Source organism: Trachurus trachurus (genome assembly GCF_905171665.1).
Source record: "Trachurus trachurus genome assembly, chromosome: 4".
In the NCBI taxonomy this organism is placed as follows: domain Eukaryota; kingdom Metazoa; phylum Chordata; class Actinopteri; order Carangiformes; family Carangidae; genus Trachurus; species Trachurus trachurus.
The window spans coordinates 13,795,449-13,809,508 of record NC_139898.1 but is presented as its reverse complement, the minus strand read 5'-3'; the positions used below and the strand labels follow the sequence as shown (position 1 = coordinate 13,809,508).

General features: G+C 40.0%; 2 protein-coding genes across 5 annotated transcripts in view; both read left to right on the top strand.

The window, feature by feature from the left end:
* The window catches only part of ell (elongation factor RNA polymerase II), a 36,535-nt gene extending 33,295 nt beyond the window's left edge, over positions 1-3,240 (top strand). Inside the window, exons 12-13 of the mRNA XM_083970168.1 lie at positions 36-799; positions 1,210-3,240. Of these exons, the coding sequence (XP_083826294.1) occupies positions 36-140 (105 nt within the window). The 3' untranslated portion in view covers positions 141-799; positions 1,210-3,240. The remainder of the gene's footprint in view (positions 1-35; positions 800-1,209) is intronic.
* A 5,919-nt stretch (positions 3,241-9,159) lies between these two features.
* Positions 9,160-14,060, top strand: part of dot1l (DOT1-like histone H3K79 methyltransferase) — a 32,077-nt gene continuing 27,176 nt past the window's right edge. For all 4 annotated transcript variants that reach the window (XR_014595323.1, XM_083970001.1, XM_083969999.1 and 1 more), the window contains exon 1: positions 9,160-9,601. Coding sequence is in view for 3 of the 4 variants with exons in the window: in XM_083970001.1 (XP_083826127.1) it covers positions 9,521-9,601 (81 nt within the window). In the remaining variant the exon portion in view is untranslated. The remainder of the gene's footprint in view (positions 9,602-14,060) is intronic.

Sequence of the window (14,060 nt, the reverse complement as noted above, 5' to 3'; positions counted from 1 at the left end):
TTCTTTTGTTTTGCTTTTTTCTTGTGTCCTTGCAGACTAATCCAAACTATAGCCAAGAGAAGAACCGCTGTGAATATCTACACAACAAACTGGCACATATAAAGAGACTTATTGCAGAGTACGATCAACAGCAACTTTAAAAATAGTTATTAGACATCATTTCCCTGTTATCTCTGGAAACCAAGCAGATAAAGGAAAACTCTGGATTCCGCTTGTGCTTAAAAAAAAAAAAAAAAAAAAATGTTCTCATGAAAGATGCCATGAAGGGAGTATTTCCCTCATTGGGGCCAAAGGCTCTGGTGAGGACTAAGCAGGACACATGATCTTGTTCTCTCTCTTTCCTTTCCTTTTGTTTTTTTTCTCTCCTTTTCGGTAGATGGAGTGGAGCCTGGTGTGGCCAGGTCCATCTGTGTAGTTACAATGCATCCAGAAAGAAAGGTTCTGTGTGGCTTTGTTTTGTTTTATTGTATTTTTCTCCAATAGTCCACCCTGCTTATAGTGCACAGAGGTCTGAAAGAGTCAGCATGGACGGTTTTCCATTTTCTTTGGAAACATCCGAATCTTTCCTGCTTTTGAAACTGGAGGGAAGGGGACATTAAGATGGAAACTGCAGATTGTATGCCAAAAGCAACTAATTTGTTTTTGTGTCAAGAAAAATTAAGTTAATGATACATAGGTTTATCCCACATACTGAAACGAATGGTTGGGATGTTTATTTTTCTGTCATTCATTTTATTTATTTTTGACACTTAACTGGGGGGAATTAATCTTTTACACTCCTCAAGACCAGTGCTTAAAGGTGTACAGAAAAGAAAATTGAATTTGAGCCCACTTTGGGTGATAAAATTAATGTGATAACTCATCTTTCAGACGTTGTAGGCCAAACTTTGTGCAAAATTCTATTTTTGAGTAAATCCGGGATGAAAGTGTGTATTTTTTTTTTCGCATTGGATAATGCAGGCGCACGGATTATACGTCAGCCTGTACACGATTCACCAGCCACTGATATTGGATCCGTAATCCGTCATTCAACGTCTGAGACACGCACACACACACGGAGCTCGGGCTCGCCCCAAGCTTTGAATATCCCGCCCGCTCGATAACGACCAATCAAATTCGTTTTCCTCACTCGGGTAAACTCGTGTTGCAGCTCGTGACAACTCGGCGCGACAAACAGGACAAACGGCCATTTCTGTACACCTTTAAAAGCTGTCTCTTTTTTTCCCCCTTGTCCTCACATCTTGAATGTCAGCCAGTATTTTATTCAGAAGCTGCCTTGCCCATCTAATTGTCAATCTGTTGGCATTAACTTTTTTTTCTCTCTTTTAAAGAGATGCAAACATTACTATTGATTAAATCAAAACAATGCCTCTAAATGCACACAGTCAGACGCAGGTTTGTGCGCTTGGCTTTTCTTTTCTAAAATCATGTGCAGATGTCTTAACAGTGGGGGACGTGTGAAAGTTTCCAGTCCGTCTAGAGCTGTAGATTTTCTTCAGTCTCCTCACTCCGTCATGACGAGCCACAGTGCTTGTTCACCAGTTACAGCAGTCTCATGGTCTACATGGTCTACTCATGGTCCATCATATTCTATCTATGATAAACTCTTAATTGGTTGTCTTTCCAGTTTAGTTTGTGATGACTTTGTAGCAATAGAATTATTCAGTGATCTGAAGAGTTCATTGCCAGCTCTGCTTTTCATTATGTTATGGAAGATCCACTAATTGTAAGATGATGCAGACAGGGGAGTCAGATCTGCAGGCTTTTCCTATTTCATCTTCAAAGTGTTCAAAAGTTTAGGTTGATCCACAGATCTGATATCTCCTAGATTACCATCCTCGCCAATTTTAGTTATGTCAAAACAACAGTGTTTACAAGTGTTTATTAGAAGATCAAATTGTATTGGTCTGTCTGCTCATCGACCCACATGGTAGTCCATTCGAAACGACTGTTAAGATGAAGCCATCTTTGATCATCTTCCGTGTGGAGACTGGTGGGCTTCCTCCTCAGAGAAGGAACGCTCACATGTGACCACTTTTTGCCTTTTTAAAATGTGATGTCAGATACTCAGCGGAGGATGGCATGAAAAGTCCATCTCCTGGATCAGCTCTACTCCCTGAGAAGTGTCGCATCAAGCAGGATTCACTCAATGCATCCGAAGACGAATTAGAAATGCTGTTTCAGAAGTCGAGTTTAGTCAGCAGATGCATTTCTTATATCGATCTTTTTATGTGAATATGAAAAATCAGCACTTTTTCTCCTGATCTTGCTGTTACCTGGGGGTTTTGTCCAAAATGACACTTTTCTCTTTGTCCATCAGTGTGCATGCTTTATGAATGTGTTACAATGAACAGTCTTTATATCTTTACTTGAAAAAAAAAACTGCCCAAGGATATCAGAATCCAAGAAAAGGCCTAGTCCAACCGAGTTCATATGTAATCATTAGACATGGCTGTGACCAGCATGTATACCAAAGTGCTTACTGAGTCGGATGAAACAAAACGCACTACCAAATGTTGGCAGAGGAACATGTCACAGTATTCTGAAGTTTCTGTTCTAATTTCTTTTGTCCATGTAGTTCATCATCCAGTGGAAACTTTCTCGGTGTTTTCTTGTGAGAAGTAAAAGGAGGCTCCTTTACTCCAGATAGGATTTGCATGACTGGGTTAAAGTCTTCTAATCTGATGTCAGGTTTTAGATTATATCTCTCTTCTATTTCAAACACTACATCAAGGCCACCCCTTCGAGACTGAGACTGGATCTGGGACCTGATGACGACTGGGCGGTAGGAGACGCTCGGCATCACCCAGTACTGCAACCTATAACAAGAAAGACACTTTCCATCAATCCTTACTGTATCTTGATTTCTAGAAGCATTCTGATATGATTACTGTATTACACCTCTACTATGGTCAAAATTCATCGAGATTGAGCTCATCAGTAAACACGTTTTGCTCAGATGGAGAGCAAACTGTTTGACAGAAACGAAATGCCAGCACAAGCCTACCGTTGTATGAGTTGATTGTGCCAAAATGACCTGTTGTATAGGGTTTTTTTTTTCTTTCCATTTCTTTGAGTATATACATGCTGCTGTATAAGCAGAGAGGGCTTTGGAGAAGAGTCATGAAATGTTGGCGCTAAAACCCAAAGCACGCTTTTTGAAAACCATAAGGGACTGGGACTGAAATTGATCCTTGTTTCAATAAAACTCTTTAAAATCCTTATTTGTGAAATTCTGAACCAGTTGTTGCTGTCTGTTATTAAGCAAAACTTTTTGGGGAGGGGAAAAAACTATTTTTTTATAGTTTTCTGTACACTGGTATGGTGATATGTGACATGGATAGTGACGCCTCGAATGTATCATAGATGGCACTTGGTTTGTTTTGTGATGGATATATTCTAGGATCGCGTCTTGACATTTTGGGATTGAGTCAAAAGATATAACTTCTGCCTTGGACAAGTAAATGAAACATATTTTAGCCCCTTTTGGAGGCACTGCAAGGGTTATGTTTGTGTACACCATTCCCTGAAAATATAAATGAGACGTTGGCGTGTTTGGTGCAGCTTTCATAGTGTTTTCCATTTTTGTTTATTGGCCTTGTCAATATTCGAACATTTGTTTACAATTACTGAGACCTGTAGTAACAGAGATGTCCTGTAGATGGCAGCAGTTCCACAGTTTCTAGAGCCTCCACAAATTACTGGCCCACCTTGTTTTTGTACAAGAAGGCAGCAAATTGGAAAGAAACATTTTCGACCCCTCTTGTTTTCCCCAATTCTTTGCATTGTTTCCTTTGTGTCGCCCTCAGGAATGAGTCTTACTCATAAGGAATGTTTGGGACAACGAGCTCGGATTTGTGCCTGTATGTGCTGTTTTTCTAATGTGCATCCTCTTCTAACCTACGAATGTGTGACATTTACTGCCAAGTCTGTGCCTTGCACTGAAACGTGGATCCAAAAAAGGCCCTGGCATTGCAGCGTGAGTAGAAGATGCTCCGGCAAGGCAACAGAGAGGACAGGGCTCAGTGTAATCTGACACACTGTGAAAGATCCCAGAAATCTACATAGCGACTGTGTTCCAGTTGGCTGGGCTAAGCTTTGCCTGAGCCTTGCTATGCTGCTACTGGCTCCCTTCCCAAAATTGGCCTCAGCTCTGCTCAGGGAGCTGGAGGGGGGCCCGGTCAGTGAGTTCACTGTGGCAGGCTGCCACCTCTCCCTCTCCTCAACATACAGCAGCGTATGCACTGACATGTTTACACACACAGCGGAGAACCTGAGAGCTCTCTTCCCCCCTCTGTGTTTCCAGGGGCTGTGCTAGTCAGATGAAGTTTAAATGGTCTGGGTTTCAGCTGAGAAATGGAGACAGGGGTCTACTTGTGTGTAGACCCCTCTGCTAACAGAGCAGGTCAGTGCTTAAATGTGACAATGTAGGCCATGGTTGAAATAAAGGTCAGTCAATTATTTGGGATAAGTGGGAGGTGTATTAAACATTAAGGCATTTCATAATAGATTCGAGCTTCATCTGCACTGCTTCTCTCTAACCTGCACACCTCTGCATTCAACCACGGCAAAAGCCAACACTGGATTCATACATGTAGGTTGCTGAGAGTGAAATATTTGTGACTCCTGGCACCGGAATTGTGGGAAGCTTGGTAACTTGTGACAAGCAGACAAAAGACCAAATAAGGACACACATTTGTGTCTGGGAAAAAAAAACTTCTATCATCACACTTCAAACAAATATGATCAATAAATTATGATAAATTAATTCAGACAAAATGAACCAAGACAGTAGGCTATAAATGAATTGTATGAGCCAAATGTGATGCTCGGCCAAGCCTCACAGGGTGCAGCAGTTCAACATTAAGAATCACAATGGTCAGGGCAAGCTCTGCTGTCTGTAGCATTTTTTGACAGTAGTGAATATGGTATTGGTGGAGCAGAGAAATGAGCACACAACAGCAGTCATGCTCACTTGTGTTCACATGACTTGAATGAAAGAATAGGGAGGAGTTGAGCACTGTAAGCACGGTGCGATGAGGACAATAATGAGTTTTTTGTGGTTTTTGTGTTCCAGAAAGAGGATGATTGATCTCAGTTTCCCCAATCTCAGCTTTTATCATTTCAGATTGATGCTGTTTGATATGAGCAGTCAATGTCTCATTAACAGTTTTCGGTCCTCCTACGCACTGACAAAAAATGCTCTTCATCATATGAAGCTATCATCTTGATCACTCTGCAGCATCTCTGTCATTTGCTTCCTGCTGTGTCTTCTTGTCTTCCCTTGACATTTAGCCTGTGTCACAATATCTCAGTGTGGGACAATGGGTGATTCTTCAATGACACCTCAGTTTTTGGTATTTCAGCCTCATATTGACTGTCATGACCTTCAGCGTCTCTTCTAATAAGGACAACGATTGTTTCCCTCACTGCTGATCTTGCTCCCGTCGCTGACACCATCATCTCATTTCAGCTAATCAGTCAGCAGCGAGAGAGGCGTTATTCCCTTTTATATGAGATGTTTTTATCTTATATCTATTAAACTTAAACAACACTGAACAAACATTGCTCTGTTTTAGAGTTATTTTGTACGCATTCAATAAATATTACAAATAAAGATTCCATAGCTGGTCGGTTTGTACTTTATTTTGTCTTTGTGCTGTTTGTGCTTTGTGATGTAATCGATTTGAATTTTTGAACTTTGTCTTTTATGCTCGTGGACAATTTTCAGGTCACAATCATGCTGCAAATGACTAAACCGTCCAAACAATACTGGCTCTGTTGTTGACTGCTATGCTGAATGAGCCAACTCTTCTGTGAATGAGCCGAGGACATTTCTCTTTGGACTCTACTTGAGTTTTCAGCACATTCACTCATCCCCACATTTCATCTCTTCTTCTTTCATTATAAATGCCATCTGACAATAGCCAAGCTGAAAACAGTATTTAAAAAACAACAATAGATTATTTGCTCCTACTTCTGCTTTGTTGCATTAAATTGTTGTGCATCAAACATGTTATTGGGCTGCGAGGGAGAGTGGGCAGACAGTCAGACTGAATATCAAAATTATATAGTGGCTCAACCACATAGTAACCCACCCCTACCCTCAACTGCAGAATACAGTATAAATCATTATTCACTGTAGATGCTTTAATAGCCCTGCAGTTGTTGTGCGTCATGTTCAAGTAAAGACTGTAACTCGTTAGCTTGAACTGCACAGTATATTTTAACTGAGACCAAAGTGTATGTGGCACTATGCATTTTCAGCTAGTTAGCACATTGATGGTACACTAACACTGACTTTATTTTATACCACTTTATTTAATGTTATTGTCTGAGAAACAACTTTGGAGATGCATCAAACAATTGTTGTCAAAATCACAAGAAATTTGATTTTTTTTTTTTTTTTTTGTATGGTTTACTGTGTTTTGCTGCTTTGCTTTGCTCACTGAAGAGCAATGCAAGTTGACCAATTGGTCAAAAGCATCACCAGTCTGGTTAAATACAAGACTGCACAAATCATGTACAAAGCAAGATATAACCTAGGTACAAAATGTTTATGGAAAGGTAGGGTGGGTATAATCTGAGAGGGGAATTTAATTTTAGGAGAATTAATGTCCAAACAACTCTGAAAAGTAGGCATATGTGCATAACAGTCTAAACAAAATATGAGGATCATGAGAAAAAGTAGGTTGGAATATTATTTTGACTACATAGGTGATTATAAAACTGAGAGTGAGTCTGTTGAATTTGTTCACTTGTATTTGGTTTATTTTTGTTTTGCTTTGAATATGGAATTAGTTAATAAAGGGTGAGAACTGAAAAGCTCTGCTTCCTGCTGCTCCTTTTCAAGCATACTTTGTTTACTGATTTGAATATTGGACTTGTTTTTTGGGACACTATAACATGTGTTACTTATTTTATGTGTCATTTTTTCTCTCTCTCTTTTTAATATGTTCGAAATAAAGAATAATCAGTCAAAGGGGAGAAGTTGACTATTGGGTTTTCAGCATTCTAGTTTATAATCCTGGAAAAGTAATCCTGTTTTGTTGTTGGCAGTCATGGCTTCTCTATTATAGAGAATATATAACATATATATATATATATACCGTATATAATATATAATGTTATGTCTCAGTCTAATATTCCTCCATTTTAACTGTTTTAGATATTGTCCATATTAAACATAGTTTTTGATAGTATTAAATGGGAAATTTTCTAGAAGTGAAGAAATGGGGCAAAAGTGTAAAACGTTTGTTTAGTTTGTAAAATGCTATCTTCATTTTGGACTTTGATCAGTGTAGGACCAATGACCCAGATTCAGGTCTATTGACATTACACATATTTGTCAACCTTCTCCCAGCAGATAGGCTACTTATCCTTGTGTGCATTTAATGTACCAGCAGCATAGGATTGTTGACAAAGTGGCATACATAGAACACAACAATTACATTACTAAATTATTATTATTATTATTATTTTTTTTTTGTTTATTTAGGGGACATTGAGCAATGACATAAATCATTTACAGAAAATGAGAAGATGGTTGCACCAGATTTAGCTCATAGCTAATTTCCATCTGCAGTCCCAACATGTAACATATAACAAACAGACAAGAAACGCCGACCACAAACTACTATACAAGAGTGATACACAAATAGACAGTAGACAGCACATAGACAATACAAAAAAACAAAACAGTTTCCACATCTAAAAAGACCAGATCAAGTGCAACACGCCTAAGAGAGGTGTACCCTATCCTATATGATCAATGGAGAGAAAAGCTCAATCTTACAAGATACAGTAGCCTATAAAACATTTTAGAATTCCATAGTTCATATTCCATAAGATTTTAAGATAATTTCATGGATTGGGTGCATTGAGAAATACTAAGATACATTTTTTTCTAAAGTCTAACTTCTAGAGTCTAACTGAGTAACAAGTGTCCTGCTTTTAAACATGCTGGCAACTTTGGTTCTCCAGTAGCCATTGTTTTAAATAATGAGAGAAATTTAAATAGTTTGATCTGCTTTTCAGGGTTTCAGGCAGCTTGTTCCATTCTTTGATGGCTGTCCATGAAAACACAGATTGTGCAAAGGAGGAGTGTCGCATTGGGAATAATGCAGTCACCCCTGGATACTGATCTTGAGACTCTAATTGTCGACTCGGAGCGGAGCTGTACACAATTTTTCAGAGGGGGAGGGGCTGCGTTGTGTATTATCTTGTGAACCAGTCGAATATTACAGAATTTGATTAGGTTGTCAAAACTCAAGAACTTAAAGAGTATGTTGCAGTGATGGTAATACCGTGGTTTCCTGTCCAGGATCTTCAGGGCTTGCCCGTAGAGTGATCTTACAGGGTTTAATACAGTTTTATTTGCCTGTGACCAAGATGATATAGGCCTACAATACTGGATGTAGGATATAATCATCGCATTTAAATATGTCTTTGCAGCATCTGTTGTCAAGGAGTGTCTAATATGGCGAAAGTTGGCAATATTAAATTCTAAAATACGACACATGTTTTTAGTATGCTTTTTAAAGGTCAGGTTGGAGTCTAAAATGACCCCTAGGTATTTAACAGGTATTTACTACATTATACATATAATAGTAGTAGCAAAAGCTTCATGAGACAACTATTAGATCAGAATGACTGGCAGGTTGTCTATTACTGCCACTGACAGTCATTGTTGCCTTGGTTGCGATAAATAAAAAATAATAATAGCCTACATAGTCTATGGAAAAAGTGGTGATCAAAGGTGGCCCAACTTCAGTATTTTTTCAAGGGGCCCAGAATTACTATATTACGGCCCTGTCTAACAGTGCAATAAATGGTGAATGGCAGCACTAATTTCTCCCATGATGAAGTCTCAATAATATTTAATTCAGATAAATGAGAAAAGTCTCTGTTGGTCTGTGTAGACCGATATAATCTAATATAAGGCTAAGTAAAGACTGGTAAAATTGTTTTTCTAATGAAGCAAGTCCTATTTGTTAAGTGGACTTTTAGTCATCTAGTTATTGCACTGCCCCCATATCAGTATTTCCATGATGAACTGAGTCTGAGGTAATGTTATGCTGTCACGAGCTGTGGGACGGGTGCTCGCTCGTGCTCTCTGTTGCTGGCCCACGCACTGTGATCACGGTTGCCTCGTTGACGTCTGTGTCCCCCTCCGCCACCAGTGGCCCCCTGCCATATTTATTCATGCCGGGCAAGATGGCGGCGATACGGACGTGGTGTTATTGCCAGTGGACATAAAAAGGAATCTTATTCAAAACATTAAACCGAGCCGGACACATTTTTACACGTGGTCGCATTGTATGTGTGTTTGCCACGTAACGAGCGTTGACGTCGGGTTTTTTTTTATTTTTTTTTACGCGGTTCAAGGTTTTTTTTTCCCCCTTAACAAAATGTTCACGTTGTAGCTCCGCTCGCTAACCGACCAGCTGGCTAACAGAGAGCAGTTACTAGCGAGCTACTGCTAGCTATCCATCACAGGCAAGCCGCCGTGAAGTGGAGAATGGGAGAAAAGCTGGAGCTCAAGCTCAAATCGCCGGTTGGAGCAGAACCTGCTGGCTATCCCTGGCCATTACCAGTATATGTAAGTGTTACGGCTGAAAAGCCACTGTTTACCGATGTAGATTTTGTGTCTGTGTTTGTCTTTGTTAGCTAGCTCTCTGCTAACAGTGGCTAGTAGCTGAGGGAGCCATGGCACCGCTCGCCCGGGGAATCAGGTCATACTGGTCGGTGTGGTGACACACAGACACGGGGACTGGTGGACTGCTGGGCTTGTTTTTCACCTACCACCTCAGCAGTGAATCATTGCTAGAAGCAGGAGGCAAGACCGGGGTACATTTGAGCAGGGAAAGTAGCGACAAGTTCAAGAGGGGGCTTTGACAACCAACCAGTAATTAAAAAAAAGAGGTGGTTTTGAAACTGAAGCGACTAAAACAAACCTCCTTCACCGCCCAGTGTCGTGCCAGACAGGCTGTCCATATCTTAGCTGTATCTTAAAATTGTCTTGATTATGAGTTCATACTACTACTATACTACTACTACTACAGTTGAAACAAATGTACGTAAGTGTTCCCCAGACATGCGGGCGAGCTTGTTTTTCTCCACCTGATAACTAGTAAAAAAGTCCCACAGGACACATACAACCACCCAGAGACAGACACGAGATGTTTCAGTGTGGGAGAAGTCGTGTGAGGTAACGATGATGATGATGATGATGATAGCACTGCATTCCTCGAGTGTTTGCTGTGTTTTGTTATCTCATGACATCTGTGTGATTGAGACCAGTTGTTTGGTAGTTTAAACTCCATATATCCACTGAGCCCCCACCCACCCCCCAGATCTATCAGTCCTCCAGACAGACAGTACTAGTCACACTTGCCTCGAAAGACGCTTGTTTTCTCCTAGTTGTCTTCCCACTGTCGTCAGTGTCTGATTGCAATTGACTCACTGGAGACGAACGGAAAGGGAAGCGGTTGCAAGTTCTGTGGTCTTTTTTAGTTAGTTTAAACTGAGCTACTCATTTATAGTAATTGCGGTTAGACAGTTGTTGCTGGCTGAAAAAAAAGCTGAATTTCTCAGAAAGTCTGCTGGATCTTATTCTGCATCTCCTCTCCACCCACACTGTACCTAGTCTGGCACTAGTCTAGTTATTAGATTGCCATCGTTACATTTGTTTACGCCATCATCACAACATGAGCTGAATGGGTTTCAAGTCATTGAGCCAGAAATACTGGTTGATGTAAGCTCCTCTCAGCTTTGGGTGACGAGAGTTGACCCTCCTTTTTACACGAGTCTGATAACACTCACAGTTCCCTCTCCCCGGGTTTACAGCCTCGCCCATTTCCTCATGTTATGGTCTGCGAAGATAAACACAAGATCAAGCATGTCAGGAATTTAATGTACTGTTGACCCGCATGCTAGCTAGCTGTTACACTGGGACTATATGTCATGCACTGAATTAGAAACAGCTGACGGTCCTGCATGTGGAGCTCTGCAATATGGAGCTTATTCATTTGCTGCTCTCCTCCTGTTTTCAAAGGGGAAAGGCGTCCTCTCTCTTCTCTCTCCCTCTCATGTCCATATGGTCATCTCTACAGGGAGGAGGATCGAAGCAACTGTTCCTACTCAGCAATGCTGTATTAATAGAATTCAAAAACATGCGCCAGTGTTTGTGCTTGAATGTGTTTTCCCCCCGTCATATCCAGTGATCAGTTTTTAGCTTTGTTGAAGTACTTGCGGGGTAGCAACAGATCCTACACCATGTAGATTCACTCCTCTCTCCCACAGAGCATTAAGATTGCCTATCTCACCCACAGAGCATGAACACAGTGCTGTCTGTGTTTTGATACACACAGCATGGCTGTTGTACAGGCTATTGCAGTGTTAAGGCGTTCTGCTTGAACCAAGTCCATAAAAATAGGCTTTTCTTTGTTTGGTTCTTTTTCATTCTGGGATTCATCTGTGTTTCTTCTCCTCCATTTCTCTCTGTCTCTCACCAAGTTCCCACATCTGTGCATCTGTAAATGCTTCCATATGAAGAGCACCTCTGGAGCGGTGCGGCTCTTTGTCCATCTGGTTCTGGGTGTGGGCACTAAACCAGCCCCACATAGCATTTTGAAGACACACTGCTGCTTAAGTACCACTGAGTGTCTTCAGCTTAGTGCTCACCTGTGTGCTTCACCTATTATTTACAAGGCTGTGATTACTGTAGTAAATTCAAAGGTGGCTGAGCTGAACTGTCACAATGAGGAAAAACACATTTTAATGTACAATTTTGTTTCTATACTGCTGCCAGGCTCAAAACAGTTGAGTTACAGCCTTTAAGTGTCACCAACATGTGAGTTGTTGTGCTTATCTGTGAAGATAACAAATGGACTTGTCAAGACACCTCCTCTCACAGTATGTTTGATATCATCAGATCCTTAACACAAAAGAATTTCCCACAAAACAGACGAACAAGCACCGTTATCTTTTGTTTTTAATACTCATGTGATGTGAATGCGTTTGTCACCAAGAGAATGATCTGTATTTTGTGTTAAGTGCTTGTGTTGTAGCATGTCTGTCTTAGTCATACACTGTTAGCCTTTTTCCTGCTGTTTTACAATAACATACTGGCAGCACCGTTGCCTGCTTATTATTGTAAATGACTGTTACAGTAGTTACTGTAAACGGCTAATACAGTATGAAGCAGGCAACGGTGCTGCCAGTATGTTACTGTAAACAAAAACTACAATATGTTACTGTAAATGAAAACTACAGTATGAAGCAGGCAACGGTGCTGCCAATATGTTACTGTAAACAAAAACTACAATATGTTACTGTAAATGAAAACTACAGTATGAAGCAGGCAACGGTGCTGCCAATATGTTACTGTAAACAAAAACTACAATATGTTACTGTAAATGAAAACTACAGTATGAAGCAGGCAACGGTGCTGCCAATATGTTACTGTAAATGAAAACTACAGTATTAAGCAGGCAACGGTGCTGCCAGTAAATTATCTTTACTGTTATACCGTTTTACAGTAAGAAATGTATTACTGAAAATATTGATGTATATTATTGAACTGCAGTGGCCTGTAGATTACTGTAAAATAAAAAATATTTACAGTGATATGCAGTAAATTCAAATTCTTTATTTAAAAACATACACACAAAAACAGTACAAATTTTGCAATACATAAACTTTTTTAAAAATCAAAACAGTATCAAATTCAAGTATGAAATTCATAGTTTCACTAACAACAGTTGTAGTATTTCAGTACAATTAATTCAATACAACAATACAATTCATACAATATGAAAGTACAAAGTGCTTACAAATGTTTGAAACATAAACACTTTTCAAAGAGTTAAAGACTGAATCAAATTTTATGCCATGTACTAACTTAAAGGGACAATTAGGAGTTTTGGAAAGCAAAGTGTTTTCAGACTACATTTCCCATGAGCTTACGCGCGCACAGTGAAATTCTTGGACCGGCACAAGATGGAAAAAAGCGAAAACATTTGCTAAGAATGTTTTCATTGATCAAGAATAAAATTCGGAGGTTCAAAGACGATCAGATACCGTCGTAGTTTCGACCATAAACGGTGATTCGACAGCGTTATTCCCATGACCCCAGTGTTTGCGAAACCGAAAGTAGGAAATGCTGGGCGAGCCGACCACTAAATAATATCAAAATTACTATAAAGACAAAACAACATATTTATTGAAAATTGACCCATTAACAAGTGGTAACGTAGATTCATCCACATTAATATGAGACTCCTCGTTGTCCCTTTAAAAAAAAAAAAAAATTCCCAGGAAAGGTTGAACAATACCTCTAACGATGGGGCAAGGGGCCAGGGGAGGCCACAGACCACAGAGCTTCGTTTGGTGATGGGGGTGTCGATCAGTGGGATGTTGGAAGGACTTCAGTGGAGAGTATCTTTCTGAAGTAAATGAAGGAGATAGTTAGATGGAGAAGATGTGTTTAAAGATCACCTGCCAAGGGCTGGTAAAGTACACTACACTGAACACACAAATGCCACACTATCCAGACCTTAATTTGTGTAAGATTTGATCTGGTTTGATTTAGACAGACATCTTTCCTCTGTTAACAAGGCCACATCACTTGATGAAATTTGTTCTTTACAACCACAAATTTCAGAATGTGTGAGATGGTTGAAAGTTTTCCTACCTATGAAATGTATAGCTGGAATTCAAGTGTGTGTGCATGTGTGTGACTGTCTGAACATTTCAGGCTAACTAACATCATTCAGAGTAACGTCATGCTAAGCAAATGTTAATTCAAGTCAAGTTAAATCAAGATGTTTAATTTGTACAATACAACTTACCAGAATCTGACGCTCTGGTTAGACAGCCCAGTGCCAGAGGCCCCTGGCCAGTCTAAAGGTTCCTCTCTCCTGTCTGGATTTTTCTGGAGCCTGGTATTCACCTGCTTCTCTGGAAGGTCACTTCCTGCCTCCTGATGCTACAACCAACACAAACAAACAGACACACACATTAAGCACATACACAATTGGCTGCGCCACTTATCAATA